The following is a 27699-nucleotide window of genomic DNA, read 5'->3' as shown; positions in this document are numbered from 1 at the left end:
GTTGGTACGGTAGAAGCAATGAGTCAGAAAAGACACATACATAAACGGGCCAGGCACATACAGCGCATGAACACCGCGGACCGTATCCATAACTCACCTGAAGATACTGCAGAAGCACATAGGATCGCTGGTGCCATCAAATCATTTCTGTGAAAATAGAGGAGAGAGGAGAGGAAGATCATCTTTGGGAAACGGGCTGAGGTAGGCATTTATTTTTTATATATATTTTTTACAATCCAAATTGTTTTACAATCCAAATAGAGGCAGTACTAATCTATCCCCTGTTTATGTCTCACCTGTGTAGACCCAATAACACATTCCTTACACATTTTGGGGAGGAATGCTAATTTACCTTTTTGGATCACATTCACATGTTCATCCCTCCAAATTCAAGAGCCGATTGCATAATTGTGCTGCTGTCTGCATAGTTAAGCCCTTTGAGATATTATGCCTAATTGTTGCCAAATTATGCCCTCCGGTAATTATGTCTACCCTTAATTATAATTTCCTCATTTAATTGCAATCCTAAATCCAATGTGCCAATTAGGTAGTATAGTATTATATCGCACCATATCAAGACTGTGATGGATTCAGTGCTTAGTATGCCAGTGTTTTTTTCATATACATCAAAGAGGTAAACGGATACATCTGCAGCTGTAAGAGGTCTCCTCTCAACACAATGCGGCTGTGGAAGGGAGAGTGTTGCAGATAGCCTGTAACTGAAGGGGTGATACACAGGTGTGAGACACATGTACACACAGCCTGTGGCAACTGATACGTCCTTCTCTCAACCTCAACGTCTTCCTCCGCTTTTCTTGAGGGCAAAAGACACTATGTTTGACGGTCATTACCACCACATAGTGACGATTTGATCTGTATCTATTCGTATAGATACAGTGGGACAAAAAAGTATTTAGTCAGCCACCAATTGTGCAAGTTCTCCCACTTAAAAAGATGAGAGAGGCCTGTAATTTTCATCATAGGTACACTTCAACTATGACAGACAAAATTAGAAAAAAATCCAGAAAATCACATTGTAGCATTTTTTATGAATTTATTTGCAAATTATGGTTGAAAATGAGTATTTGGTCAATAACAAAAGTTTATCTCAATACTTTGTTATATACCCTTTGTTGGCAATGACAGAGGTCAAACGTTTTCTGTAAGTCTTCACAAGGTTTTCACACACTGTTGCTGGTATTTTGGCCCATTCCTCCATGCAGATCTCCTCTAAAGCAGTGATGTTTTGGGGCTGTTGCTGGGCAACACGGACTTTCAACTCCCTCCAAAGATTTTCTATGGGGTTGAGATCTGGAGACTGGCTAGGCCACTCCAGGACCTTGAAATGCTTCTTACGAAGCCACTCCTTCGTTGCCCGGGCGGTGTGTTTGGGATCATTGCCATGCTGAAAGACCCAACGTTTCATCTTCAATGCGCTTGCTGATGGAAAGAGGTTTTCACTCAAAATCTCACGATACATGGCCCCATTCATTCTTTCCTGGACACGGATCAGTCGTCCTGGTCCTTTTGCAGAAAAACAGCCCCAAAGCATGATGTTTCCACCCCCATGCTTCACAGCAGGCATGGTGTTCTTTGGATGCAACTCAGCATTCTTTGTCCTCCAAACACGACGAGTTGAGTTTTTACCAAACAGTTATATTTTGGTTTCATCTGACCATATGACATTCTCCCAATCTTCTTCTGGATCATCCAATTGCTCTCTAGCAAACTTCAGACGGGCCTGGACATGTACTGGCTTAAATATTTATTTTCTAATATTTTTTTAAACATTCTTTTCTTGTGTGTGTGTGTTAGAATTGCTTTTTGATATGTTGTATATAGTTATTTGCACTGCTGTACATAGTTATAGGTCATTTCACCAATTCGGCCACTTGGGTACATTTGGGCAACTTCATGCTAAATGTCATGTAGCTCACCCATTCCTGAAATTATCAGTCTGAAACTTTGCACACCTACAGTTGCCCTCTTGTGTTATCCATCAAAATTATCTTCAGCATCCTATCTGACTGTGTGGCTATTCTAGTACATGTGAAAGATGATACTACAACAATAAAAAACAGAAAATGTATGCTCTTTCTCCCTCTTTTCTTCCACCAGATCTACTGTGTTATATTCTCCTACATTCAATTAACATTTCCACAAACTTCAGAATGTTTCCATTCAAATGATGCCAAGAATATGCATATCCTTGCCTCTGGGGCTGAGTTACAGGCAGTTAGATTAGGGTATGTATTCAGGCAAAAATTGAGAACAAAGGGATGCAGCCATAACAGGTTAATTAAGCAGGGGGACACATCTGGCACTGCAGGATTTGAGCCCCTGGCTCCGTAGTGCTACTGATGGTAGGCTTTGTTACTTTGGTCCCAGCTCTCTGCAGGTCATTCACTAGGTCCCCCCGTGTGGTTCTGGGATTTTTGCTCACTGTTCTTGTGATCATTTTGACCCCACGGGGTGAGATCTTGCGTGGAGCCCCAGATCGAGGAAGATTATCAGTGGTCTTGTATATCTTCAATTTCCTAATAATTTCTCCCACAGTTGATTTCTTCAAACCAAGCTGCTTACCTATTGTAGATTCAGTCTTCCCAGCCTGGTGCAGATCTACAATTTTATTTCTGGTGTCCTTTGACAGCTCTTTGGTCTTGGCCATAGTGGAGTTTGGAGTGTGACTGTTTGAGGTTGTGAACAGGTGTCTTTTATACTGATAACAAGTTCAAACAGGTGCCATTAATACAGGTAACGAGTGGAGGACAGAGGAGCCGCTTAAATATGAAGTTACAGGTCTGTGAGAGCCAGAAATCTTGCTTGTTTGTAGGTGACCAAATACTTATTTTCCACCATAATTTGCAAATAAATTCATAAGAAATCCTACAATGTGATTTTCTGGATTTTTGTCTTCTCATTTTATCTGTCATAGTTGAAGTGTACCTATGATGAAAATTACAGGCCTCTCTCATCTTTTTAAGTGGGAGATCTTGCACAATTGGTAGCTGACTAAATACTTTTTTGCCCCACTATATGTAACATGACACATTTGTGTATCATGTGGGAGTAGCTATAAAGCATGAATTACTTTACAAGTGGTCATATTTCATATTCAATTGTTTATATGAATTTCTGAATGACAGTGATTCAAGTAGTGGCCTATTCAGTATTTATAATACATCATAATATCACTTATAATTCAGTATTCAAGTATGTGCTCAAATGATTCAAGTCATCCATTTAAAAAAAATCTACATGTAAATTGTAAGTTCAGGCTTATGTGGATGATGAGAAATTTGAGGCAGCCAATAAGGAATCCACACAGGTCTGGCCTTGTTCATGTTAGCGTCCACAATAAATAACACTGACGTGTTAGAGAGAGGATTACATTTTTGTTCTTGAATAAGAAGGCGAGCTCACGTTAGAATAATAGACACAGTATTTCCCCCAATATTTCTATCCATTAGCATCCATTTGGGGCCAGTGTATGTGTACATTTGTATTCTTCCTAGTGGAGGCTAAATCCTGACGCTGACCATGGTTCTGCTGTAGAACCTGTCCACACTACATCCATCAGTCAATGCTGTTGAAACAACGCGTCAAAGAGATGCTGCTGCGTCAGATCACATGTTAAATCATGTTATGCTATGCTGTGTTATGCTATGCTGTGTTATGTTATGTTATGTCATGTTATGTCACATTATGTCATTAGACAGGAGCCTTTGGCCATCACTGAAATCTTGTATCAGTGGTATAGTGAACTTAACTTGTAAATGATTTCAACACCCACATCTGATTTCGGTCCGAGTCCCTTTCAGTTTCACAGGAAAATCTATATAGGCACCGCCAGTAAATCACTGCTCCCTATGAAAAGAGCTCTCATTTATCAGGTGAAGACAATATACAGGCTTGGCTTGCCCAAGGCTAGGGTCTCCGCTTAAATCAACACATTCTCAATCAGGGAACTTTGGAATGTTTACAGCAGAGACAGAGAGAGAGAGCGTGTGAGTGTGAGAGCGAGAGAAACAGAGAGAGAGAAATAAAAAAGAGAGAGAACGATTACTAGTAGTACATAATGCCAAATATGGAGAAATACGGAAATATGGAAAAATGCCATAAAAAATACAAATTCTGACAAATCTATATCGTTTGAAGTCCTGTTAGTCAGTTTGATATTTCCATACAGTGCCTTCCTTAGATTTTTCTGCATGCACCAGTGTGATAAATGATGTAAAAATAAATACATGTTCTGTTTTGAAACAGTTAACATGGGATGGACAATCTAACGACAACCAAGATTGTAAATGCTGGTGCCGGTGGCAAGGGTAAGAGGTCACTGAATATTCTAGAGAAAATACATGTTTTATTTTGCCTTGGTTTTTTGGCTTTGTTAGAATAAGCTTGTTCTGAAGCTTGTTTTGATTTTGATACAGACTGAAGGTTTGGAATGACACACACAAATACAGATTTGTCTTTTTGTAATCGTTCTCAATGACCAAATGTATATCACCTATAAACCACAACACATTATTACAGTGTACCATTATATTGAACCTGGTACTCTTCAAATAGATTATTACAAATGTGTTGCCCAGGAACACATTTTAACATGAAACCTATTTATGAATTGTCAATATATCTTTTTTTTATAGTCGTCAAAGAAACAGTAACCACAACAACCCGGTTGACATCACTGCCGCCAAGTGAGTTGTGTCCTTTCTGAAGGTTTTCATAATTTATACACACTACATGTACCTGTGAATATAATATCCCATAAATGTGAATTTATCCTCTGTCCATCCGAACGTTGAGTTTCTATAATTCATTAAAAAAACGTTTTTTATACTATCATTATTGGTAGTGAAGATTATTCATTATAATTTTCAGCAGTCTGGGGCCTTGTTCGATTACTTCAGAAATGCATCCTTACGTCCTAACTTCCTTGATGTAATCACAGATCTGAATAGTAGATTGGTGAGGTAAATGGGTGGTAACCTTGCTTACACCTATCCAATCACTCATAGATCTGTGCTTACCTAAAGGAGAAAAAAACGAGGATGCATTTCTAAAGTATTCGAACAGGATCAGTGGTGTAAAGTACTTAAGTAAAAATACTTGAACGTACTACTTAAGTATTTTTGGGGGGTATTTGTACTTTAATTTACTATTTATAGTTTTGACAACGTTTACTTTTACTTGACTACATTCCTAAAGAAAATAATGTACTTTTTACTCCTTACATTTTACCTGACACCCAAAAGTATTTGTTACATTTTGAATAATTAGCAGGACAGGAAAATTGTTAAATTCACACCCTTATCAAGAGAACATCCCTGGTCATCCCTACTGCCTTTTATCTGGCAGAATCACTAAACACACATACTTCATTTGCAAATGTTGTCTGAGTGTTGGAGTGTGTCCCTGGCTATCCGTACATTTTAAAAACAAGAAAATGGTTCTGTCCGGCTTGCTTAATAAAAGGAATTTGAAATGATTTATTCTTTCACTTTTGATATTTAAAACCAAATACTTTTAGACTTTTACTCAAGTAGTATTTTACTGGGTCACTTTTACTTGACTAATTTTCTATTAAATGTATCTTTACTTTTCACTCGAGTATGATATTTGGGTTCTTTAACCACCACTGAACAGGATCCATGTCCTCAGCATTGGTCTCTGACTATCCCTCATTTCTCCACAAGAGGGAATCACTAACTCTGTCGTCTCCAACCAGAAGAGCGTGTCCTCCAGCAGTTCTCGTGGAGTTTCAGTTGTGGAGAGGAAGGTCATCTCTCAGAGCAGTGGTAGCAGCAGCAGTAGTTATGCCATAACATGTTCAAGACATGCTCAGACAAAATTCTAGATTTAAAAAATAATCTATATCCAAAAAAACATCTCTGGTATTTTTCTTTTTTTGGCACAGTGTGACAGGTTTTAACACCTGCTCATTTGGACTGCAGAATCCTGTAAAATACCTTTTTCTTGTACTGTCAATCACAGCCTAAACTCTTCCAACGAAAGAGTTTAGATGCTCCTATAGAACTCCTATGGTCACTGGTATATAATCCATTACTTATAGGATTCTGTAGATATATCGACAGCTAAGCTACATTCAGTGGTATCATGCCCATAGGGGGCACAGGGGTAAGTGCCCCCAGAGATTTGTCCTCTATAAAAATATTTAAAAAAATGTACATATACTTTTTTGGTGATTGTTTGTTAATTCCCTGTAATATTACTAGCCACTTAGCAATTTTATAAAGTTGGCTTTAGCTAGCCCAGATAGGTTCCCAATCTCCCAACCTTGTAACTAGCCACCATGAAGCAATTTCAGGCTATCAATCAAGGTAGAGTAGCTAGCTTGTCTAACTATCCTAGCTGGCATGCCTGCTGGAAAAGTTTGTAGACTTTAGAAAAGCAAACAGTAACTAAATGTACTGAATAAGACTCACATTCCTTTCAATCTTTTACCTATATTTCAGCAGAGAAAAAAACACACCAGGCAGGAGGTATGCTTAGATATGCAGAAAAATCTACATATTTTTTACATATAATTAAGCATAATGATAATGGCGCTAGATTTAAGGAAAAAACTGTTTCAAGCGTTTGAAAAATGTTACCTTCCATACCCCCTCAGCTATCCTCAGGTCCTTTGTGCCCCCTCAGATTTTGGGGGTGCATGACCCCCCTGGCTACATTGTTATACGTCAGGCTACTGTATAAGAAAAAGTCACTTTCTCTAAGCTCTGTATAAGTCCTAATCATTATTTTTCTCCTTTCCTCTTCTAGCCTCAGGTGGTCTCTCTTCGAGGAGCGGGCTGCTCTCTACTGGAGGAGGAGAGTCTACCAGTAGAGCCATCACAGGAGGCAGTAGCTCAGTGCTAGTGTCCTCTGCTGCAGCCGGGTCTGTGGGTGGAGCTAAGTCTGGGTACGGCGGGGGATCTGTCAGCAAATCAACCACCATTACCACTATAGAGTCCCCCTCTTTATCCTCCGGTGGTTCAGGGGCCTCTGGCACAGCTTTTCGGTCTTTAGGGGCTTCGGGGGCATCGTTCGGGGCGAGCAAGACCAGCGGCTCTCTTTCCGTTTCTGGAGGGGGTCTTATGTCTAGCTCCAGTTCCAGTTTTTTCACTGGTTCCAGTTCTGGTGGTTCTAGTTCCAAAGGAACAGGAGCAGGAGGAGGCGGTTTTGTCACTGGTTCCAGCTCTGGTTTTGTATCTAGTTCCAAAGGTGCAGGAGCAGGAGTAGGAGGAGACAGTTTTGTCACTGGTTCCAGTTCTGGTTCTAGTTCTGGTTTTGCCTCTAGTTCTGGTGCCGGAATCGGAGGAGGGGATTCTTCTAGTGCCAAAATGTCAGCCGGCGGCTTGGGTTCTGTGACCGTTTCCACGGTTACCAGGTCCAACTACAGCTCCTTGGCGGGGGCGGGTTCAGGGAGCGTGAAGAGGGGTGGGGCACAGGGGTCTACATCCTCTGGACTCAGCTACTCCCCCACCCCCACGGAGAGAAAGAGCATGACCAGCACCATGATCGCCCGCTCCATGGGCTACGAAGGTCAGTGACAAGGTCAAAGGTCAAATGTTAACCCTATTCATATGCTGCGTTCATAACCAAGTGGGAAGGTGGTAATTACCTGTTGTGAAGCCGTAAATACCAGTTCTTTGAACTCATTGAGAAACACAGATTGACTAATGGCCAACTAGCTGTGTCAACCATAATCTAAACGTAGAGCTATATGTGTTTGTAAACTAATTATAGTGTTCAAAAAACATATTAATAGATTGATTTAAAAAAATAATGTTGTGTTGTTGCATTTAACTCCTGAAAATGCTGTTATCAAGGTCATTTCCTTAGTAGATGTCAGAGGTCAGCATGTGGGAGAAGTCGAAGCTCAGGGATAATAGTTGAGGTTCTTACTAGTAATTACCCGTTGGAGGGGCATTCAAGTGGACTTTTCCCAGTCATATGTGGTAAATACCACCTTCCCACTTGGTTATGAACGTAGCCTTATATCCAGGGCTAGGATTTATTTTCCTGACCACATAACCTCTGGGTACCTAAGATCATACATCGGTGCGCTTTCCTCTGACCAGGTGTTGCTGATGCCTGCCAGATCTTACAATGCCTGGATAGGTATTTTAGGTATTAGCTAACCACATCATATGTTACAGCAATCTGTCGGTTCATGACACAGTCGATGACGTGGCACGTAACCATTGGTTCATGCATGCAACGTCTGAGGGAGAGAGCGCAATCATTTCTTGGTCATGTGGTCAGGAAATGACGGGCCCTACCTAAGGTCCTCTGATGCTCTTTAGTACAGGTGCAGATATCAATAATGATGTTATTAAGAATATCATTAAGAAGTTGAAGTATGACTTCAGTCATGACATGAAGAAGGAAAAGTAATCAATAGTGGTGTTTTTTATCCTGTGTATTCAGGAAGATCCAGTGGAAACTCATCTCCGGAATACACAAGGAGAGAATATGGTAACTATCAATCTTAAATATAACTTCAAAATGTTTTTATTTCCTATGTTTAATAAAGGTGGATATGAAAAATGACATAATTGATTTTTGATAATTGATTGTTTCAGCTGCAGAAAGTACAGTTGCCAGTAAACCCACCAGAGGGCGGAGCCACAGCAGGGGTACTAGCTGTTAGCGCAAAGCACCATCAATCAGACCATACACTACTGCAGAATGCACTTGTTGATTTTTTTGCAATTTTAAGAAGCTGCATTTGATTAATATAGAACACATCTGATTGCACTACACTACTCTATTCTAATCTATTCTATACTTTTCTATCCTGTTCCAGAGAGTGAGATCAGATGCAGACTACAGAGTGCCTCTCCCACTGCTAAAAGATGTGAGTTGCCTAATACCACGCGGGCTCTTATCACTAACCTATGACTCACCCGATCTGCCCTGGAAAATACACGTGGACCAAGATGATATTAGTTTGACTTCAACAAATAGGGAGACAATATGACTCAGTCAGAAAACGTATAAAGGAAATGAAATGTGGCTGCTTGAAGATAAGCTGTATATGGAAGATAAATACAGTTTGATAAAAATGTGTCTTTATTATTTTTTTAAACATTTGAAAAGTCTGCACATTTCCTAAGTGACATTAGATGACACCCTAGTCTGTTCCCCCGTGGCGTGTAGGGACGGAGCTGGATGATGTGAAGCGGCTGCTGAAGGGGAGTCGCTCCAGCAGCATCAGCCCCCCTCGCTCTCCCACCAGCACCCTCCCTATTCCCAGGAAGGCCAGCGTAGAGACCAGAACCATGCCAAACAGCTCCCAGTCAGGTACACACCCTCACCAATATAATCATGATAAAACTATGTAAATAGGTACATAAGTAGTAATTACACAAGTAAGAAAGTACATAAATAATCACTGATGCATTAATGTCCAGAATACGTTGTTAACTGACTCACCTGTTAAATAAAGGTTAAATAAAGGTTAAATAAAGGTTAAATAAAGGTACACAAACATATATAAAACCAGTTAACCCTTTCTCTCTCTCCCAGGCCAGTACGACAGTGCCACCCTAGACTCAGGAATGCCTTCCTACGTGTGGTCAGGCCCCACGGCTGGAGGCTATGGTTACCACAGCAACACCATCAACCAGTCCCCCACCTCCACCCTCCAACACTCACCTATCACACTCACAGGTCAGCAATAGACATCACGAAATATACAGTCATAATTACTCTAACAAGAATGGCATGATACTGAGTGATAATAGTGCCAACAGAAATGTAATCTGAATTTAATCCTTCACACCATCAACAAAGATATTTATATAAATGAACAGGTTTAATCCAAGAGATTAAAAGGACATAATTAAAATGAACTAGATTTGTATGCAACATAAAAATCACAAGAAAGTTAAAAAAAGAAAATGTCTCCCAATTTTCTCATCGTCAATGAATACTGTATATTTTACTGTGGGTGTGACTCAATCGATGTGGGTGTTTATCAATGTTTCTACAGCCACAGGGCTTCAGAACAACCTGGCCCTCAGCTCTACATCCATGAACTCTGGACTCTCTACCTCTAGCACTGGTAAACATCCCAATAATCTTTCCTTTCTCCCAAAGTATTCACTTGTTCTCTTCCCTTCATAGATTTGAAAGTAAGTGACTGCTATGCAGAGATGGGCAGTATTTGTATTACATGTATTTGAAATATGTATTTAAATTATTTCTGAGTATTTAGTCGTTTGTATTACACTGGGCTTAACTTCACCCCAATGTATTTTGTGATAAGATACTTTTGAGAGCGGTAATTGGTATTTTTAAAATACAAAATACTTTTCTATACCATTTTCAGTGGTGTAAAGTACTCAAGTACTCAAATACTTTAAAGTACTCTTATGTCATTTTTGGGGGTATCTGTACTTTATTTTACTTTTAAGATTTTTGGTAAAAAGAAAATGAAGAACCTTTTACTCCACTCATTTCCCTGACACCCAAAAGTACTCGTTACATTTTGACAGGAAAATTGTTAAATTCACACACTTATCAAGTGAACATCCCTGGTCATCCCTACTGCCTCTGATCTGGCGGACTCACTAAACACAAATTCTTCATATGTCTGAGTGTTGGAGTGTGCCCCTGGCTATCCGCCAATAAAAATATATATATATTTTAAATGTTTGCTTAATATAAGGAATTTGAAATTATTTATACTTTTATTTTTGATACTTAAGTACATTTGAGCAATTCCATTTACTTTTGATACTTAAGTATATGTAAAACCAAATACTTTTAGTAGTATTTTACTGGGTGACTTTCACTTTTATTTGAGTCATTTTCCATGAAGGTATCTTTACTTCAAGCATGACAATTGAGTACTTTTCCCCTCACTGCCATTTTTTATATCGGTTCACAATTTTGTGGACCCCGTACACCCTGAATTGGTATCAGAAGTCTGATTGCACTATGGTGTCATAAGAGCGTCTGCTAAATTAATTAAATATACATGTATATGTGCAAATGTACAATTGCAAAGCATGCTGAGTAGTATTCTAATGAGCTCTACCCCGGAACAAGGCCAATAATAATACCCAGTATGTTCACATAATTGACATGTTGGTCATTTAGCAGACACTCTTTTCCAGAATGACTTACAGTCAGTGTATTCAACTAAGGTATATAAACAACAACATATTACAGTCATAGCAAGTGAAAGTGTTGCTATTTGGGCCGTTTACTTGCAAACATATTTTTATATTTTAAAATACAAAATACAGGCATTTTAATTAAATATATTTCAAAATCTTGATACAATGATCTTTATAGTATTTTGACATTTTTGACCATCCCTGCTGGTCTATAGAAACTCCCTCTAGCCCATGTCGACACCAATCCGACACTTTCAGTAGTAGTAGTGTATTGAATATCCTTTGTCCTACTCTAGTTCATGGTATGCAGAATAACCTGGCCTCCACCACTGGCGGCATCCTAACAGCTAATGGAGTCAACGCACAAACAGGTATGAATGGAGTGTTGAGTGTTCAGAAATCCCCTTGAATCAAGAGAATAATGCCCATGTTCATTGTGGGAGTTATATTTCACACGTGTTTCAATCATGTTAAATTCACCCTGCATGTTTTTCTTGACAGTCTATGGTGTGCAGAAAAATGTCACAAGCACAGGGGTGTCCACAACCACAGGTGAGTCCAAAGTACTTTGTTTTTGCATCGATAACAATTAGGCAACCATAGACATAAAACATTTGATTTGATATATATATGTACAAGCAGCAGCAGCACCAAGACAAGTATAGCACTTTCCTGCAGTCAAATGACCAAATCGCCCTCTAGTTGCCTCATGGGTGGAACGTTATTCATGTTTTTCCTCTTGTTTGATGTATATGAAGTGTAATATTGGGATGCAAACTCCAAATGTAACACATTTCAACTCTATATCTGACGTAGTACAAGTGTCTTCTTTTTTTTAACCCTATAACCGTGTGTGTGAGGTGTCTACTTTTGTCTCCAAGTAGATTTGTTTAAGACTACCAAGATACACTCTGTGTGAGCCTGATTTAGTCCACTGCAGTAAAATGATATCCTCTACAACTCTATCTTATCATGGTATTCATGACACTTACCAGTTTATACTGAGTGTTTTTGCTGCCTATTTCTCAGTGGCACCCAGCACTCCTACCAGTGACGAGGTCTTCGCCAAAGAATACAAATTCATGCTGCTGGAGAAAGAGAAAGCTCCCGTCAAAAAGGAGACGGAGAGACTCATCATGGCCAAAGATACCGGCAAGCAGTTCACCTCTGCTACCACTGCTATTGGTAGGCAACAACTTAAAACAAATACAATTATATTGGTCACATGTTTCTTAAAAACAGCAGATAGAAGGTAATTGATGTAAGTATGTACATATAAATAAGAATAAAGTGACTAGTTAACAGGATAGATGATAAAACAGTAGCAGCAGCATATGTGACGAGTCAACAAAGAAAGAGTTTGTGCAAAAAGGGTAAATGCAGATAGTCCGAGTAGCTATTTGGCGAACTATTTAACCAACTATTTAGCAGTTTAATGTTTTGAGGGTTGAAGTTGCTCAGGGTCCTGTTGGATCCAGACTTGGTGCATCAGTACCACTTGCCATGTGGTAGTAGAGAGAACAGTCTGTGACTTGGGTGGCTGGAGTCTTTGACAATTGGTATAGAGGTCCTGGTTGGCAGGAAGCTCAGCCCCAGTGTTGTACTGGGCCATATGCACTACCCTCTGTAGAGCCTTGTTGTCGGATGCCAAGTCGGATTCCAGATTTCCTGCTTATCCTGGGAATCTTCTAAGCATGATTCCTAGAAACTTGGGAATTTTGGGAAAGTTGCCGGAATATTGCAATCCAATACCTGAGAATATCAGAAATGTACACAGAGGAGGGTTTTCACTCAATTTTTTTTTTTTACTAAATATTTAATTGTCTGCTCAATTAGAAGAACCTTCTGAGGGAAAATGGTACCAGTTCTATCAGATCTTAAATGTTTCCATGCCCAATAACATACTACAGTCCCACTGTCTCAGTGTTAGCCGTTGCCTGTGAGTTATGGTGAAGTTGACTTATCTTTTCACATTTTATAGCCTATTCCGAGGACTCGCTGAAGAAGGAGAAGAAGAAGGTGTCCAGCTTTGTGGAGACAGCTACAGCCAGAACCACAGAAACTAACGGTAGATAACGGAAGTGAACAGACATTTTCACCACACCTTGACTTGTGTTACTAACACACTGTTCTGCCACTGCTGTTTTTTAAAGCTGGATCCTTGACGAAAGTGTCAACAAAAGACAAAGCAACCTATGCAGGTATAGTCTAACTATACTTTGAAATTGAAATGGCTGAATCCCAGCGTAACAATCTTCAGCCCTAAGTGCCTATTCTTATGCATTCTTCATGATACTCTACTGATGCTCGTTCTTGACCCCCGTGTCCTCTACCTCTCTCTTCGATCAGAGATACGTAAGGGCGAGTCTGGAGGAGGTCTGGGCTTCTGGTCTTGCTGCTCCTGGTTGAAGTGGCTGCTGGGCATCCTGCTGGGTCTTCTGCTCCTCCTGGGGCTCCTCCTGGGACTCATCGCCCTGGGTAAGAGAGGAGGAGCGGAGCTGTAGGACACTGGGGTGGTTTGATTGATGTGGTTGTCTGTCATAGAGAGCTAGAGTTACATCCATGTCGGAGTAAATCTCTCTGTTTTTTTCTCTGTTCTTCCTCTCCTGCATTTCTCTGTTTCTCGCTTCTCTCACTCGATCTTTGTCCTTGTTTCTCTCTGTTTCCCTTTCAATTTTCTCCCCCTCTCTCTCTTTCTCTTCCAACCACTTACAGCCGAAGAAGTCAAACGTCTTAAAGCTCGTGTGGACGCCTTGGAACAAGCCTCCAGCTCTTCCTCAGCACATTCTAGTCGCCTCTCCTCCTCCTCAGCCATCAACATCATAGACCCTCTGGAGTCTGCATACATGGACAAGACCTCCTCTCCCTCCTCTACCACACTGCTCCGCACTGATAATGGTATCAATCTGGGAGTGGCAGCAGGAGCAGGTCCAGGATCAGGACCCCAAGACCCTGTAGCTCTGCAAAGGACAGTACAGCAGATAGTCAGGAGTGAGCTGCAGTCCGATACTGTACGAGGTACAGAACCAGAACCAGAACTTACACTGTGCATCAGCCTTGTGTTTTGTGGGTATATGTTGAGCTTTTCAACCATTATAACAAAGGAATGATTCAGTCAAAAATCACAAATCATGCGAACTTGTGAATCGTATGAATATTTTTGAAAGATTTATACATGTGTGGTTTTTATTGGATTCTGTATATTGACAACATGTTTTATTTATTTGTTACAGCAACACTTGCACACTCAATGAAAGGAGCGAGAGGAGAGCCTGGGACCAAAGGTACTGTAGGGCATCCACTGCATGAACATGGAAACATACGTAGAGGGATCCATCCATCCATAGATGGAAACTAACTGTATTGGCAGAGCAAGTTTTGGCTGTGTCTGTTGATTAACATTTCAGCTGTTTTATTTCAGGTGACCAAGGTGGTCCAGGAGTCAAAGGTCAGTGAGCCATAGACCTACATTTCATTTCAATGATGTCACACAGCAAATACTGTACATGTTAGAGTTATACTGTACAAATGGAATTCATTCATTTATTTCAGGTGATAACGGATTCCCTGGCCTACCAGGTAGGAACACAAACTACTAGTTTTATTCTGGAGTGGCTACAGTAAATAATCATCTGCTGAATGATAGCAGACTGATGTTTGGCTTCTCTTCCTTAGGTCCACCAGGTCAGATGGGCCACAGTGGACTGGAGGGCCCGAGGGGACCTAAAGGAAATGCAGGTAATGCTTAAGGACACAATTTGACTTAAAATGTCAAGATCTCAATCTTGCAACCAACGAGAAATGTACTGTATAGACTCTCACTCCCACAATGCATCTCTTCGCATCTGTGAATAGGTGAAGCTGGTGCAGAGGGTCCCCCAGGCCAGAAGGGCCGAGAAGGACCCACGGGATCACGTGGAGAGCCTGGTCCTCCAGGGTTTGGAGAGAAAGGGGACAAAGGTATGTTCATAAGTGTATTTGATGGCGTCACAGTTAGTCACGTTATATCTTCAGAGAAAAAATTATGGGTTCCTGTTCAAGCTCTTATGTAATGTTGTGTGATGCTATAGGTTCTCCTGGTGAACCCGGTGGGCCTGGACCTGCTGGCACTGCTGGGTCTGTTGGGCCTAAAGGTAAGGCCAAAGGTCATCATCAATGCAGGAAATACGTCTAGATTGATGAGATACATTAAATCATCACTAAGTCGCTCTGGATAAGAGCATCTGCTACATTACTCAAATGTAAATGCAATTCATCAACATGTAACTGTTGGCCGCCGTTGTGAAAGTGTATTTATTTTGGTTTTCCAGGGTCAGTGGGTGGTCAGGGTGCTACAGGTATCCCAGGTGAGTGCTCTTTGCTCTTTTCGTGTACCATTGTACTGGAAGAAGACACAAGCGTGCAATCTCTAAGGTTGTGTATTCGTCACCTTTAGGAACTCCTGGTCCACAGGGTTTCCGAGGTGAAGCAGGCGCTCCAGGACCGAAAGGTATTCCAGACCGACGTGTTGAGATGATGTACACTACTGTGTTGTATGCAGGCCTATTTCCTTGATTTAGATTCACAAAGAGAAAGCTACAAATATAGCTAGAACCCTTAGTTGATACATCCCTTTTTTTTACTTAAACATTTATGATATATACCCATTGATTCTTGAAGAATATAACTTATTAATGCCTCATGAGCTTAGTTTAACTGTCATACCCCCATCAGAACCCCCAAAATAAGCTTGTTTTACTAACATTTTGGTAAAGAATGTAAATGTCAACAAAGACTGTATAGCCTCAAAACATGGTGAAAACTATACATTTGATACAATGGATGGTCAGTCCTTGCATCTGTAACCAGTGTGAAATGGTTAGCTAGTTAGCGGTGCGCACTGGTAGCATTTCAATTGGCGACGCCACTCAGTCTGAGACATTGAAGTAGTTGTTTCCCTTGTTCTGCAAGGACCGTGGCTTTTGTGGAGTAGAGATGCTTCGAGGGTGACTGTTGCCAATGTGTGCAGAGGCTTCCTGGTTCAAGCCCAGGATGGGGCGAGGAGAGGGACGGAAGTAATACTGTTACACAGCTATAGTGCTGTCTGTGAATTTGAGAGTGGTTACATTTCTCCAGCCCCCATCCCCTCATTTTATTTCTAGTGAAAGAGGAGCGTGGAGGTGGCTTTGTTGTTGTTTCTATGGGGGATTCTAGTTTTAAAGGTGTAATATACAGAAGTTGCTCTACCATTCCCTGGTTGCAAAATGTGTAATAGTTCGCCTAATTTCAGTTTGTGACAAAACAAGCAATTGTGTAGAGAATCATTGTGCCATCTAAACCTCTGTGAAGTACTGTATGTTTCCAATCGCTGTTTGAAAAACTGAAAGTAAAAGACGCAAAAAAGGAAATTTAAGAATGGAAACATAGAACATATCATCCTCTTCTTAGACTGACGTTCAATGAGAATGACAGATCTCTAACTCACATTTCTATGTGAATTTGGTCAGGTCACCTAAAATGTTACATATTGCAGCATTAAACAAAGATCTTATCAGCCAGCCTATTGTTTCTCTCCTTGTCTAGGAGAGAAGGGACCAGCTGGACCTCCAGGAAATAAGGGGGAGCCAGGAGAGAAAGGACCCCGCGGAACATCAGGTGTGTCTGTCTGCCCTGACTAGTTAGAATCACATGGGATTCAGAACATTGTGTCTCCTCTTTATTTCTTATCGCCTCCTTCTCTAGGATAACATATAATTGAGAGAAATATGCACTATATACGTAAACTGGTGTGAAAATGGGTTGTAAGTACATTTCATAGTGGTTATGTACCCTCTCCGTCATCATAGGTGACCCAGGTCAAAGAGGACCTCCGGGACCAGACGGAACAAAGGGATCCAAAGGACCTGCAGGTAAGTGAACAGAGTAGTGAAGAAAATATTGTGCTGCTAGAATAATCTCAGGCTGTCCTAATATAGACAACCTAATAGTGAAATTCTTCACTGTTATCAATTCTGAATGTGTGGGTATTATTCAACAGGTGCTCCCGGGGCTGACGGTGAAAAAGGCTCTAGAGGTAAAAACAACAACATCCCGTGGTAGATAGAAACCACAACAATATATTTTGGTTGAAAAATCGAGTTGTCCATATAACAACTTTTAGATTTTTACAGGATAGTTGATACCTTTATCATTCCAGGTGACAAGGGATCGGATGGGTTACCAGGTACCAGGGGACCAGCAGGACCTCCAGGAGATTCAGGCCTCCCAGGTACAATCAATCAATTAATCAATTTACTAATCCATATATCCATCCATCCGTCAATCAAAGCTTAGTATTCACTATTTACATTTCAATAACATATATTTTCCACTTGCTTCCGCTGTAGGCATTCCCGGGCTTCAGGGTCCACCAGGTATGACTCTTTGATGCAAAATCATTCCTTGATTTACATTTCAGATGCATGGTTTCACAAATATTGTACAGTAGGCTATAACATTTTTGTAACCCTCCCTTTCTATCCCCTATAGGTATACCAGGTAATCCTGGTCAGCCTGGAGGTAAAGGTAATGTACCTATTACATACTTCCTCTATATCTTTAGTCAAACAGGATTATGCTTTCATTCAATCTATCATCATGTTATCTTCTAGGCGAAGCTGGAGAACCTGGTAGAATCATCAATGCAGGTAAGTAAGAGGAAACAACAAGGCGAATTAGAGACATCGTTAAACTGTTGGATAGGCACTCTACATCTACAGCTGTAAATATTTCTTGAGATTACTTTATAGCACAGTGTCCACAGTAGAATAGCATCACATGTCCTTAAGCAATGGATGGTCATTGGTCAATCTCCTGTTTGAATTCCAGCTGGTTCCAGTTCGGTTGCCATCCCCGGACCTCCAGGCAGCCCCGGACCCACTGGTGTTTCCGGATCCCCTGGACTCTCAGGTTGGTACCGAAGCTCTGCATTCTTAAAATGTTCTAAGACGTTGTTCTATCGCCTTGACCAGATCTGGATGAAGATCTAGATGTTGGAGATCTTTATGAAGTTCCTCATAGACTTTCCATTGAAGTACAATACGATTTGTGCTCAGTGCTTCTGTTGTGTCTCCTCAGGTCCTGTTGGCCCTGCTGGTCTTCCTGGGACGCCTGGTAAGACCTATTTCTCAGATATCCAATGAGACACCAGGGTCCACATACTGTACGTACTTTCCCTTTGATTGTTCATTGTCTTTGTCTCTATAGGTCCCAGGGGAGAAAGGGGAGAGGAAGGAGAGAAGGGAGACCAGGGAAAGCCTGGTATTACTGTACAGACTGTGGAAACCACAGAGAGTGAGTATGTTTGGCTTATATGAATGAATTCTTCCAGACGGCTTGTAACTAACTACCTGACTTGTGAAAATAGGTTCTCGTTTTAGACTCGTAATAGTATAGGACTTTCTTATTACCTCTAAACTTACTTTACCCCTTACAACAGGACGTGCACCTGTGGCTAGTCTTCCTGGCCCACCTGGCCCTCCAGGGCCCCCAGGAGAACCAGGTCCCCAGGGTCTTCTAGGTAAGCCAGGTGGTTCATTCTCCATGCACTTTAGGACTTCAATGTATTTTTGGATGTATAGCTGTTTTATTTTATTTTGTTCTGATCCCTTTTTCTTCTGGATTCTGTCCTATTTAAAAAGCAAATTAATACCGTATTCCTTCTCAGGTAAGGGTCCCCCAGGTCCTGAAGGTCCTCAAGGAGTTCCAGGTGTACCAGGTAAGGGTCCCCCAGGTCCTGAAGGTCCTCAAGGCGTGCCAGGTGTACCAGGTAAAGGTTCCCCAGGTCCTGAAGGTCCTCAAGGAGTGCCAGGTGTACCAGGTAAGGGTCCCCCAGGTCCTGAAGGTCCTCAAGGCATGCCAGGTGTACCAGGTAAGGGTCCCCCAGGTCCTCAAGGAGAGCCAGGTGTACCAGGTAGGCCATAACATTTCTACCTGAGAAGAATGTCTAATATTATATTGTAAAATAATTAAGCTATTGTAAGAATGGTAAGTTACTCTTCAAACCATTTGGATGAATTTCAACTAAACCACAGGTGTTGGTGTGCCCGGCCCCCGAGGAGATAAGGGAGAGCCAGGTAGCTTCATGCCAAACTCAGGTAGGTGGCTCTTACCAAACCTACACTACACTCTCCTACCATCTGATCACTCAACACAATCACAATAACTCTACAGTCAAAGATAGAAGCTGTTGATCAGTATATATTTTAACTTTATTTAACCATGTAAGTCAGTTAATTAAGAACAAATTCTTATTTTCAATGACAGCCTACAAACAGTGGGTTAACTGCCTTGTTCAGGGGAAGAATGACAGATGTTTACCTTTTCAGCTCTGGGATTTGATCTTGCAACCTTTTGGTTACTAGTCCAATGCTCTAACCACTAGGCTACCTGCCGCCCCATATGATATGGTATGATATGGAAGGTCACGTAATGTAACGCAATTTAGTGTTGTAGTGTAACACTGTGTTGTCTTTCAGGAACCTTCTTCGCTGGGCCCCCAGGACCTGCTGGCCCGACTGGCCTACCAGGTACAGAGGAGTCCAACTCACTGTCTATACCATTTGTGTTTTTATCATAGTCAATTTGGTCGAAACAGAGGTTATGTGCACTCATCTTGTAAATCATTTTATTGTTTCCTAATGCAAACCAGGACCCCAGGGTTACCAAGGTAAGCAATTTTTAAATGCTTGTCCGTGTCAAAGGGCTGGATTGATGTCATAGTAGACTATGAACTGGCTCAGTCACATATTATTTACATGTCAGACTTTGTGATAGACTGTCAACCTTAATGCAATTTGACCTATGTTTCAGGTGACCCAGGTCAGCCCGGTTTACCAGGAGTTCCAGGAGATCCCGGTGTCGGTGGGTGGATCAAATATTTATCAGAAGCATAATTAAACATTCAAGCCTACACCTGTGGCTTGGGTTACAACCAACATTTACTTCTGAATTTACTTGATCCTTTTGGGTATATGTTGTATTGTTCATTGTATTGTTTTCTCCCCAGGTTTCCCTGGACCCCAGGGACAACCTGGAGGTCCAGGACCAGAAGGGAACAGTGGACTTCCAGGGCCCCAAGGTCCAGAGGGCCCCGAGGGGCAACCGGGTCCAAAAGGTACACCCTTACACCCCTTTAAAGATGCAGTCTGGGATCTTAAGCACTTATACATTCATAACATATCATACGAATCGCAAAAATAATTCAAACTGGGACCTGTTTCGGCTCATGAGCACTATTTTCAAATCTACTGGCTAAAATTATACAAAAGCTCTGGAGCATCACATGAACAATGTTTATCACTCAATGTGGATTCTTTGTGTAAGTTAAGCCTACTTATATCTTCATTAGGTGAGGCTGGCGTTCCAGGTGCTCCAGGTATCCCTGGCTACTCCAGTGGTGGATCATCCAGGAGTTCCCCTGGAGCACCAGGTCCACCTGGACCTCCCGGCCGTGATGGGCCACCTGGGTCTGGGTCTGGAACACCGGACGTCCGCCAATACATCACAGAATACCTCAAGAGTGAGTGAGATGATCTGCTTTTTCTTCTTAACCCCCAATGAAAAGGAGTGGGGCTAAACTACGTCCATCCAAAGACTGTTACAGTATTTGCATACGTGACCTCCATGGGATAATATGGTCGACAAAACATGATTTACTTGTTGTTTGCGTAGTTGAGGCTAACTAAAATGGTGCCTCAAGATCTTAAACCTTTTCTACGCTACTGGTTAGCAGTGCAGTAACTTGTGTATTGTGTTGTCCTTCATGGAGGCGATGGTGTCAGGGAGTACATGTCGGGACCTCCAGGTCCTCCGGGTGTACCGGGGCCCCCTGGTGACGGATCAGTGCAGTCAGTGGACGATCTTGCTAGTCGCGTTATCGCGTACATCCAGAGTGAGTCCAGACAAACCAACATCTTATCAAAAGCAGTACATATATGAAGTACATCATATTGTATGTGTACCTGGATCTAATACTTCTGTTGACATTTCAGGTGGAGGTATTGCTAGTGGGGTGCCTGGACCTCCAGGCCCGCCTGGCGCTCCCGGTGGAGGCAGTACATCGCTAAATGACATCATCAGCCTTCTACAGAGTAAGTCAGTTGTTTGAGCACAAATGTTGATAATCGGGTCGGAAAAAAAAGATATAACATTGTGTCATGAGACAGTCAATGAAGTTCCCTTGCCTGATCCGTACCCCTCTCAGGTGAGGAAGTGCGACGCTACGTCATCGGTCCTCCTGGCCCTGCTGGCCCTCCTGGCATCCCAGGGATCCCATGGAGAGGAGGCTATGGCTTTAATACCCATGAGGTGGCTGGACGGGTCCTCACTCTAATGAATGGTAAGAAATCACTGTGACACAGCCATGTCAGATTCACATTTAGATTCATACACACACCAGTAGCTTCTTTAACCATAGTGTGTGCAAGTGTTTCCCAAATGGTGGGCCGGGACCTACAGATGGATCTTGGTAAGTAGTTCAATTGATTTAAAATAGTCACGTAATAAGATTGCCACCCTAAGGATCTTTCTGTACTTTGCTCCGTTCTTTTCCTCGATCCCGACTAGTCTCCCTGTCCCTGCCATTGACAAACATACCCACAACATGATGCTGCCAGTACCATGGTGCCAGGTTTCCTCCAGACGTGACTCTTGGCATTCAGGCCAAATAGTTCAATCTTGATTTCATCAAACTAGAGGATCTTGTTTCTCATGGTCTGAGAGTCCTTTAGGTGCCATTTGGCAAACTCCAAGCGGGTTGTCACGTGCCTTTTACTGAGGAGTGACTTCCATCTGGCCACTCTACCATAAAGGCCTGATTGGTGCAGTGCTGCAGAGATAGTTCTGGAAGTCACTCCTCAGTCCTTCTGGAAGGTTCTCTCATCTCCACAGAGGAATGCTGGAGCTCTGTCAGAGTGGCCATTGGGTTCTTGGTCACATTTTAAAATGTTTTAATTTCACCTTTATTTAACCAGATAGGCAAGTTGAGAACAAGTTCTCATTTACATTTGCGACCTGGCCAAGATAAAGCAAAGCAGTTCGACACAGACAACAACACACAGTTACACATGGAGTAAAACAAACATACAGTCAATAATACAGTAGAAAAATAAGTCTATATACGATGTGAGCAAATGAGGTGAGATAAGGGAGGTAAAGGCAAAAAAAGGCCATGGTGGCAAAGTAAATACAATATAGCAAGTAAAACACTGGAATGGTAGATTTGCAGTGGAAGAATGTGCAAAGTAGAAATAGAAATAATGGGGTGCAAAGGAGAAAAATAAATACATAAATAAATACAGTAGGGAAAGAGGTAGTTGTTTGGGCTAAATTATAGGTGGGCTATGTACAGGTGCAGTAATCTGTGAGCTGCTCTGACAGCTGGTGCTTAAAGCTAGTGAGGGAGATGAGTGTTTCCAGTTTCAGAGATTTTTGTAGTTCGTTCCAGTCATTGGCAGCAGAGAACAGGAAGGAGAGGTGGCCAAAGGAAGAATTGGTTTTGGGGGTGACCAGAGAGATATACCTGCTGGAGCGTGTGCTACAGGTGGGTGCTGCTATGGTGACCAGCGAGCTGAGATAAGGGGGGACTTTACCTAGCAGGGTCTTGTAGATGACCTGGAGCCAGTGGGTATGAAGCGAGGGCCAGCCAACGAGAGCATACAGGTCACAGTGGTGGGTAGTATATTGGGTTTTGGTGACAAAACGGATGGCACTGTGATATACTGCATCCAATTTACTGAGTAGGGTATTAGAGGCTATTTTTTAAATGACATCGCCAAAGTCGAGGATCGGTAGGATGGTCAGTTTTACGAGGGTATGTTTGGCCGCATGAGTGAAGGATGCTTTGTTGCGAAATAGGAAGCCAATTCTAGATTTAACTTTGGATTGGAGATGTTTGATGTGAGTCTGGAAGGAGTGTTTACAGTCTAACCAGACACCTAGGTAATTGTAGTTGTCCACATATTCTAAGTCAGAACCGTCCAGAGTAGTAATGCTGGACGGGTGTGCAGGTGCAGGCAGCGATCGGTTGAAGAGAATGCATTTAGTTTTACTTGTATTTAAGAGCAGTTGGAAGCCACACACATCCCTGACCAAGGCCCTTCTCCCCTGATTGCTCAGTTTGGCCGGGCAGCCAGCGGTAGGAAGAGTCTTGGTGGTTCTAACTTCTTCCATTTAAGAATGATGGAGGACACTGTGTTCTTGGGGACCTTCAATGCGGCGGAATTATTTTACCTTTCCCCAGATCTATGCCTTGACACAATCCTGTCTCTGGGCTTTACAGACAATTCATTTGACCTCATAGCTTGGTTTTTGCTCTGACACCTTATATAGACAGGTGTGTGCCTTTCCAAATCATGTCCAATAAATTGAATTTACCACAGGTGGACTCCAATCAAGTTGTAGAAACATCTCAAGGATGATCAATGGAAACAGGATGCACCTGAGCTCAATTTCGTGTCTCATAACAAAGGGTCTGAATACTTACTGTATGCAAATAAGAAATGTCTGTTTTTTATATTTGTAATAAATTTGCACACGTTTTTATAAATCTGTTCTCATTGTCATTGTGGGGTATTGTGTGTAGATTGATGAGAATTTTTAAACATTTTTTAAATAAATTTTAGAGTAAGGCTTTAACGTAACAAAGTCAAGGGATCTGAATACTTTCCGAATGCACTGTAGGTCTAGAGCCAGAAGGAATTCCTGGACAGTCTGCACATTTACTCATCTTAATAGTTTAACTGATGTCAGTTCTGCCTATCCTTTCTAGATGCTGAATACAGAGGTGCCTTGGGCGCTCAGGGGCCTCCTGGTCCACCTGGTGTCCCAGGCCCTGCTGGCCCTCAAGGCCCTGCCGGTCCTTCAGGACAGGCCCCCTACAGCAGCTCTGGATACAGGCTGGAGGAGGTCAAGGACTACATACAGAGTATGGTCAAATCAATAAGGGTTTTATAAATGGTTTTCTACTAAGTGGATAATGATATGGTTTTACAGTACTATCCAAAGACTCCTAGAGTTACAACAGTACAGAAATAGTTAGTTTTCCATTATCCACCCTGTAGGTCTAAACCAGGCAATAAAAGTTAATAGATTACTTGAAATGCATTGAGCCTGTACAATAGGTTACCCTAATTACATCACTTCATGGATGTCCTTCCCAAGATAAAAAGGTTACTTATTAAAAAGAAAAATAGACATTGATAGGGGATTTTACAGACTCCCATTCATTTCAAAGCAATAATTTACCCTTGACATTGAGTTACTGCCCCAGATCAGTGGGTATCAGTGGGAGTAACTGGCATTTTGTATTATCCTCACCAGGTGGTCTAAGAGGGGGAATGTTTGGGCCCCCAGGCCCCCCAGGTCCCCCTGGACCTCAGGGACACAAGGGAGAGCAGGGTAACTCTGGGTACGGCCACGCCTTTGACCACAGGACCAGAGAGGGAAGAAGGCTGGCTGAGACTGAGACAGACTTCTCCAATATAGCGGTCCGAGTGACTGACTACATCAAGTGTAAGTGAAACTGAATATCCAATACTGTCATCGCAGTGCTACAATATGCTTTTCAGAGCTAGACACATTTAACAACATTTAAATGCAATTCTTCAAAGCTTATTTGTTTCCAATGACAATGGATCAAAGGAATGGCACATTGACTTGAATTGTGATGCTAGTTCTAGTAATTCAATTTCTATGCCAATGGGACACACATGTTGATAAATAAAGATAGTGACCATCATCAATGAATGAAGAGTCCTACTTTTGCATGGGATGTAATGCATATGCTATCTCTGATCTTGATTGTTTCCCATCCCGTAGACCATGGTCTGTTGAGGGATGTGGTTGAGAACCGATTGGAGAAGGCACAGGTTGTTCAAGGACCCCCAGGACCCCCTGGCCCTCCCGGTGCTCCAGGATTCAGCCGTGTGTTTGGTTCCCATAGTAACGTCACTGACCTTATGGAATACATCAGAGGTGACAATAATACAGTATAAATGCAATTCATTAATGTACAGTACCAGTCAAAGGTTTAGACACACCTACACACCTAAGGGATTTTCTTTATTTTTACTATTTTCTACACTGTAGAATAATAGTGAAGACATCAAAACGATGAAATAACACAAATGGAATCATGTAGTAACCAAAAAAGTGTTAAACAAATCAAAATAGATTTTATATTTTAGATTCTTCAAAGTAGCCACCTTATGCCTTGATGCCAGCTTTGCACACTCTTGGCATTCTCTCAACCAGCTTCACCTGGAATGCTTTTCAAAGAGTCTTGAAGGGGTTCCCACGTATGCTGAGCACTTGGCTGCTTTTCCTCAACTCTGCGGTCCAACTCATCCCCAACCATCTCAATTGGATTGAGGTCGGGTGATTATGGAGTCCAGGTCATCTGATGCAGCACTCCATCACTCTCCTTCTTGGTCAAATAGCCCTTACACAGCCTGGAGGTGTGTTTTCGGTCATTGTCCTGTTGAAAAACAAATGATAGTCCTACTAAACACAATCCAGATAGGATGGGGTATCACTGCAGAATGCTGTGGTTGAGTGTGCCTTGAATTCTTCACCATCACACCTGCTCCTCCATTCTTCACGGTGGGAACCACACATGCAAAGAATATCCGTTCACTTATTCTTCATCTCACAAAGACACAGCATTTGGAACCAAAAATCTCAAATTTGGACTCATCAGACCAAAGGACAGATTTCCACCGGTCTAATGTCCATTGCTCGTGTTTCTTGGCCCAAGCAAGTCTCTTCTTCTTATTGGTGTCCTTTAGTGTTGGTTTCTTTGCAGAAATTCGACCATGAAGGCCTGATTCACACAGTCTCCTCTGAACAGTTGATGTTGAGATGTGTCTGTTACTTGAAGCATTTATTTGGGAAGCAATCAGAGGTGCAGTTAATTTGCTGATTTCTGAGGCTGTTAACTCTAATGAACTTGTCTTCTGCAGCAGAGGTATCTCTGGGTCTTCCTTTCCTGTGGCGGTCCTCATGAGAGGCAGTTTCATCATAGCACTTGATGCTGTTTGCGACTGCACTTGAAGAAAATGTCAAAGTTCTTGAAATTTTCCGGATGTGTTAACGCAATGATGGACAGTCATTTCTCTTTGCATGTGAGCTGTTGACATAATATGGACTTGGTCTTTTACCAAATAGGGCTACCTTCTGTATACCACCCCTATCTTGTCACAACACAACTGATTGGCTCAAATGGATTAGGAAGGAAAGGTATTCCACAAATTAACTTTTAAGAGTTAATTGAAATGCATTCCAGGTGACTCCATCATGAAGCTGGTTGAGAGAATGCCAAGAGTGTGAATGCCAAGAGTGTGCAAATCTGTCATCAAGGCAAAGGATGGCTTTATGAAGAATCTAAAATATAAAATAAATAACACTTTTTTGTTTACTACAGTACACTACATGTGTCATTTCGTAGTTTTTATGTCTTCACTATTATTCTACAATGTAGAAAATAGTACAAATAAAGAAAAACCCTTGAATGAGTAGGTGTGTCCAAACCTCTGACTGGTACTTTATTTCACATTATACATTTAAATTAAGAACAGTACCAAGTGTGAAGTCCAATTTGTCACAATTGAACATTGGTGGGGCTTTGCCAAAATGCTGATTGCAGCTTTAACTTTCTATGAAATAACCTTATGTATCATCCGTAGCCCATGGAAACATTGTGGGACCCCCTGGAAGGCCAGGACAGAAAGGGAACATAGGACATACAGGTCACAAAGGCGAGAGAGGTACCTTTTGAACCATTACGCTTTTTACATCGTTAGAGTTGCGCTCTTGATCATTTGCCAGGTCTTTGTAAACCATTGTGTTAAGCTACTCAAGCGAGACAAAGTCATGAAATCAGTCCCATTGTGACACTTTCACTCTGAATTCTGGTAAACCAGGACTGGATGGGGGGGGGTACGTCATGATTATCACAGAGAACCTTTTCAAGTTTCCCCTTTATCAACATCCTTAAGCATGATGCTACAGTTGGATCCATTCTAGTGATACTATGTAATTCTGTCATGATATAGTACCCTCAATACAAGTGTCCCTGCTATTCATGATTTGTCAATCTGACCTAGGTATACAAAAGAGATATGGTTTCATTAAGATTTCACATTTTTCCCACAGGAGAATACACACTTGTGACCAACAGAAGAAAGAGGAATGTTGGCGTTTGAGAAACAAATGATTGATAAAATACTCAAAGGTGAATGAAAGTCCTATGAAATATGTCATGAGTCATGAGCATACGTGTGGGGGCCTAATGCCTTGGAGACATTACCGATGTAAATATATCGTTTTCTATAGGAGAAACTGTTGAACAGGACAGTGTTCCATGCGCTGATTTATTGTGTTGTGTCAAAGACGTCTTTACGATCTATTTTTACGAGTGTTTAATCTGGAGTATCTTTCCAATTCACCTCCTTGCATGTTGATAGCAGGAATAGTTCAACTGTGTTGAAAAATAGAACAGGGTGTGCCATTTTTATTAAATAGCTTTTGTACTATTATCGTT

The 27699-nt window shown here is 41.6% G+C and overlaps 1 protein-coding gene across 2 annotated transcripts; it reads left to right on the top strand.

The window, feature by feature from the left end:
- Positions 1–10: 10 nt before the first annotated feature.
- Positions 11–27694, top strand: col17a1a (collagen, type XVII, alpha 1a). 2 transcript variants are annotated; one of them, XM_035779255.2, is made up of 52 exons: positions 11–201; positions 4267–4328; positions 4656–4706; positions 6793–6931; positions 7310–7554; positions 8443–8490; positions 8598–8651; positions 8822–8872; positions 9175–9318; positions 9544–9687; positions 10010–10081; positions 11438–11512; positions 11643–11693; positions 12171–12326; positions 13123–13209; positions 13295–13342; positions 13491–13619; positions 13857–14159; positions 14375–14425; positions 14563–14589; positions 14694–14720; positions 14817–14879; positions 14997–15101; positions 15212–15274; positions 15452–15487; positions 15577–15630; positions 16704–16775; positions 16967–17029; positions 17158–17193; positions 17317–17388; positions 17507–17533; positions 17649–17684; positions 17771–17806; positions 17988–18068; positions 18237–18272; positions 18366–18452; positions 18598–18678; positions 18826–18876; positions 19193–19255; positions 19637–19687; positions 19810–19827; positions 19971–20021; positions 20167–20274; positions 20509–20679; positions 20929–21051; positions 21152–21250; positions 21364–21498; positions 23929–24084; positions 24480–24671; positions 24978–25133; positions 26843–26923; positions 27312–27694. In XM_035779255.2, exons 2-52 carry the CDS (start codon positions 4277–4279, stop codon positions 27359–27361), a joined length of 4407 nt encoding a protein of 1468 aa, XP_035635148.2. In that variant the 5' UTR covers positions 11–201; positions 4267–4276; the 3' UTR covers positions 27362–27694. The 2 variants fall into 2 exon arrangements, with proteins under 2 accessions (XP_035635148.2, XP_035635146.2); XM_035779253.2 differs by having other exon boundaries at positions 6793–7554.
- The last annotated feature ends 5 nt before the right edge of the window (positions 27695–27699 follow it).

Source organism: Oncorhynchus keta, chromosome 10, assembly GCF_023373465.1.
Source record: "Oncorhynchus keta strain PuntledgeMale-10-30-2019 chromosome 10, Oket_V2, whole genome shotgun sequence".
In the NCBI taxonomy this organism is placed as follows: Eukaryota; Metazoa; Chordata; class Actinopteri; order Salmoniformes; family Salmonidae; genus Oncorhynchus; species Oncorhynchus keta.
Note: the sequence above shows the minus strand (reverse complement) of the source record. Positions and strands in the feature narration are given on the sequence as shown.

Coding starts and splice junctions, on each gene's coding strand:
- col17a1a (XM_035779253.2), top strand. CDS start 4,277: ATGGACAATCTAACGACAACCAAGATTGTAAATGCTGGTGCCGGTGGC. Junction 15,275..15,451: donor TGGGTCTGTTGGGCCTAAAG/GTAAGGCCAAAG, acceptor TTGGTTTTCCAG/GGTCAGTGGGTGGTCAGGGT. Junction 17,030..17,157: donor GGGATCCAAAGGACCTGCAG/GTAAGTGAACAG, acceptor ATTATTCAACAG/GTGCTCCCGGGGCTGACGGT.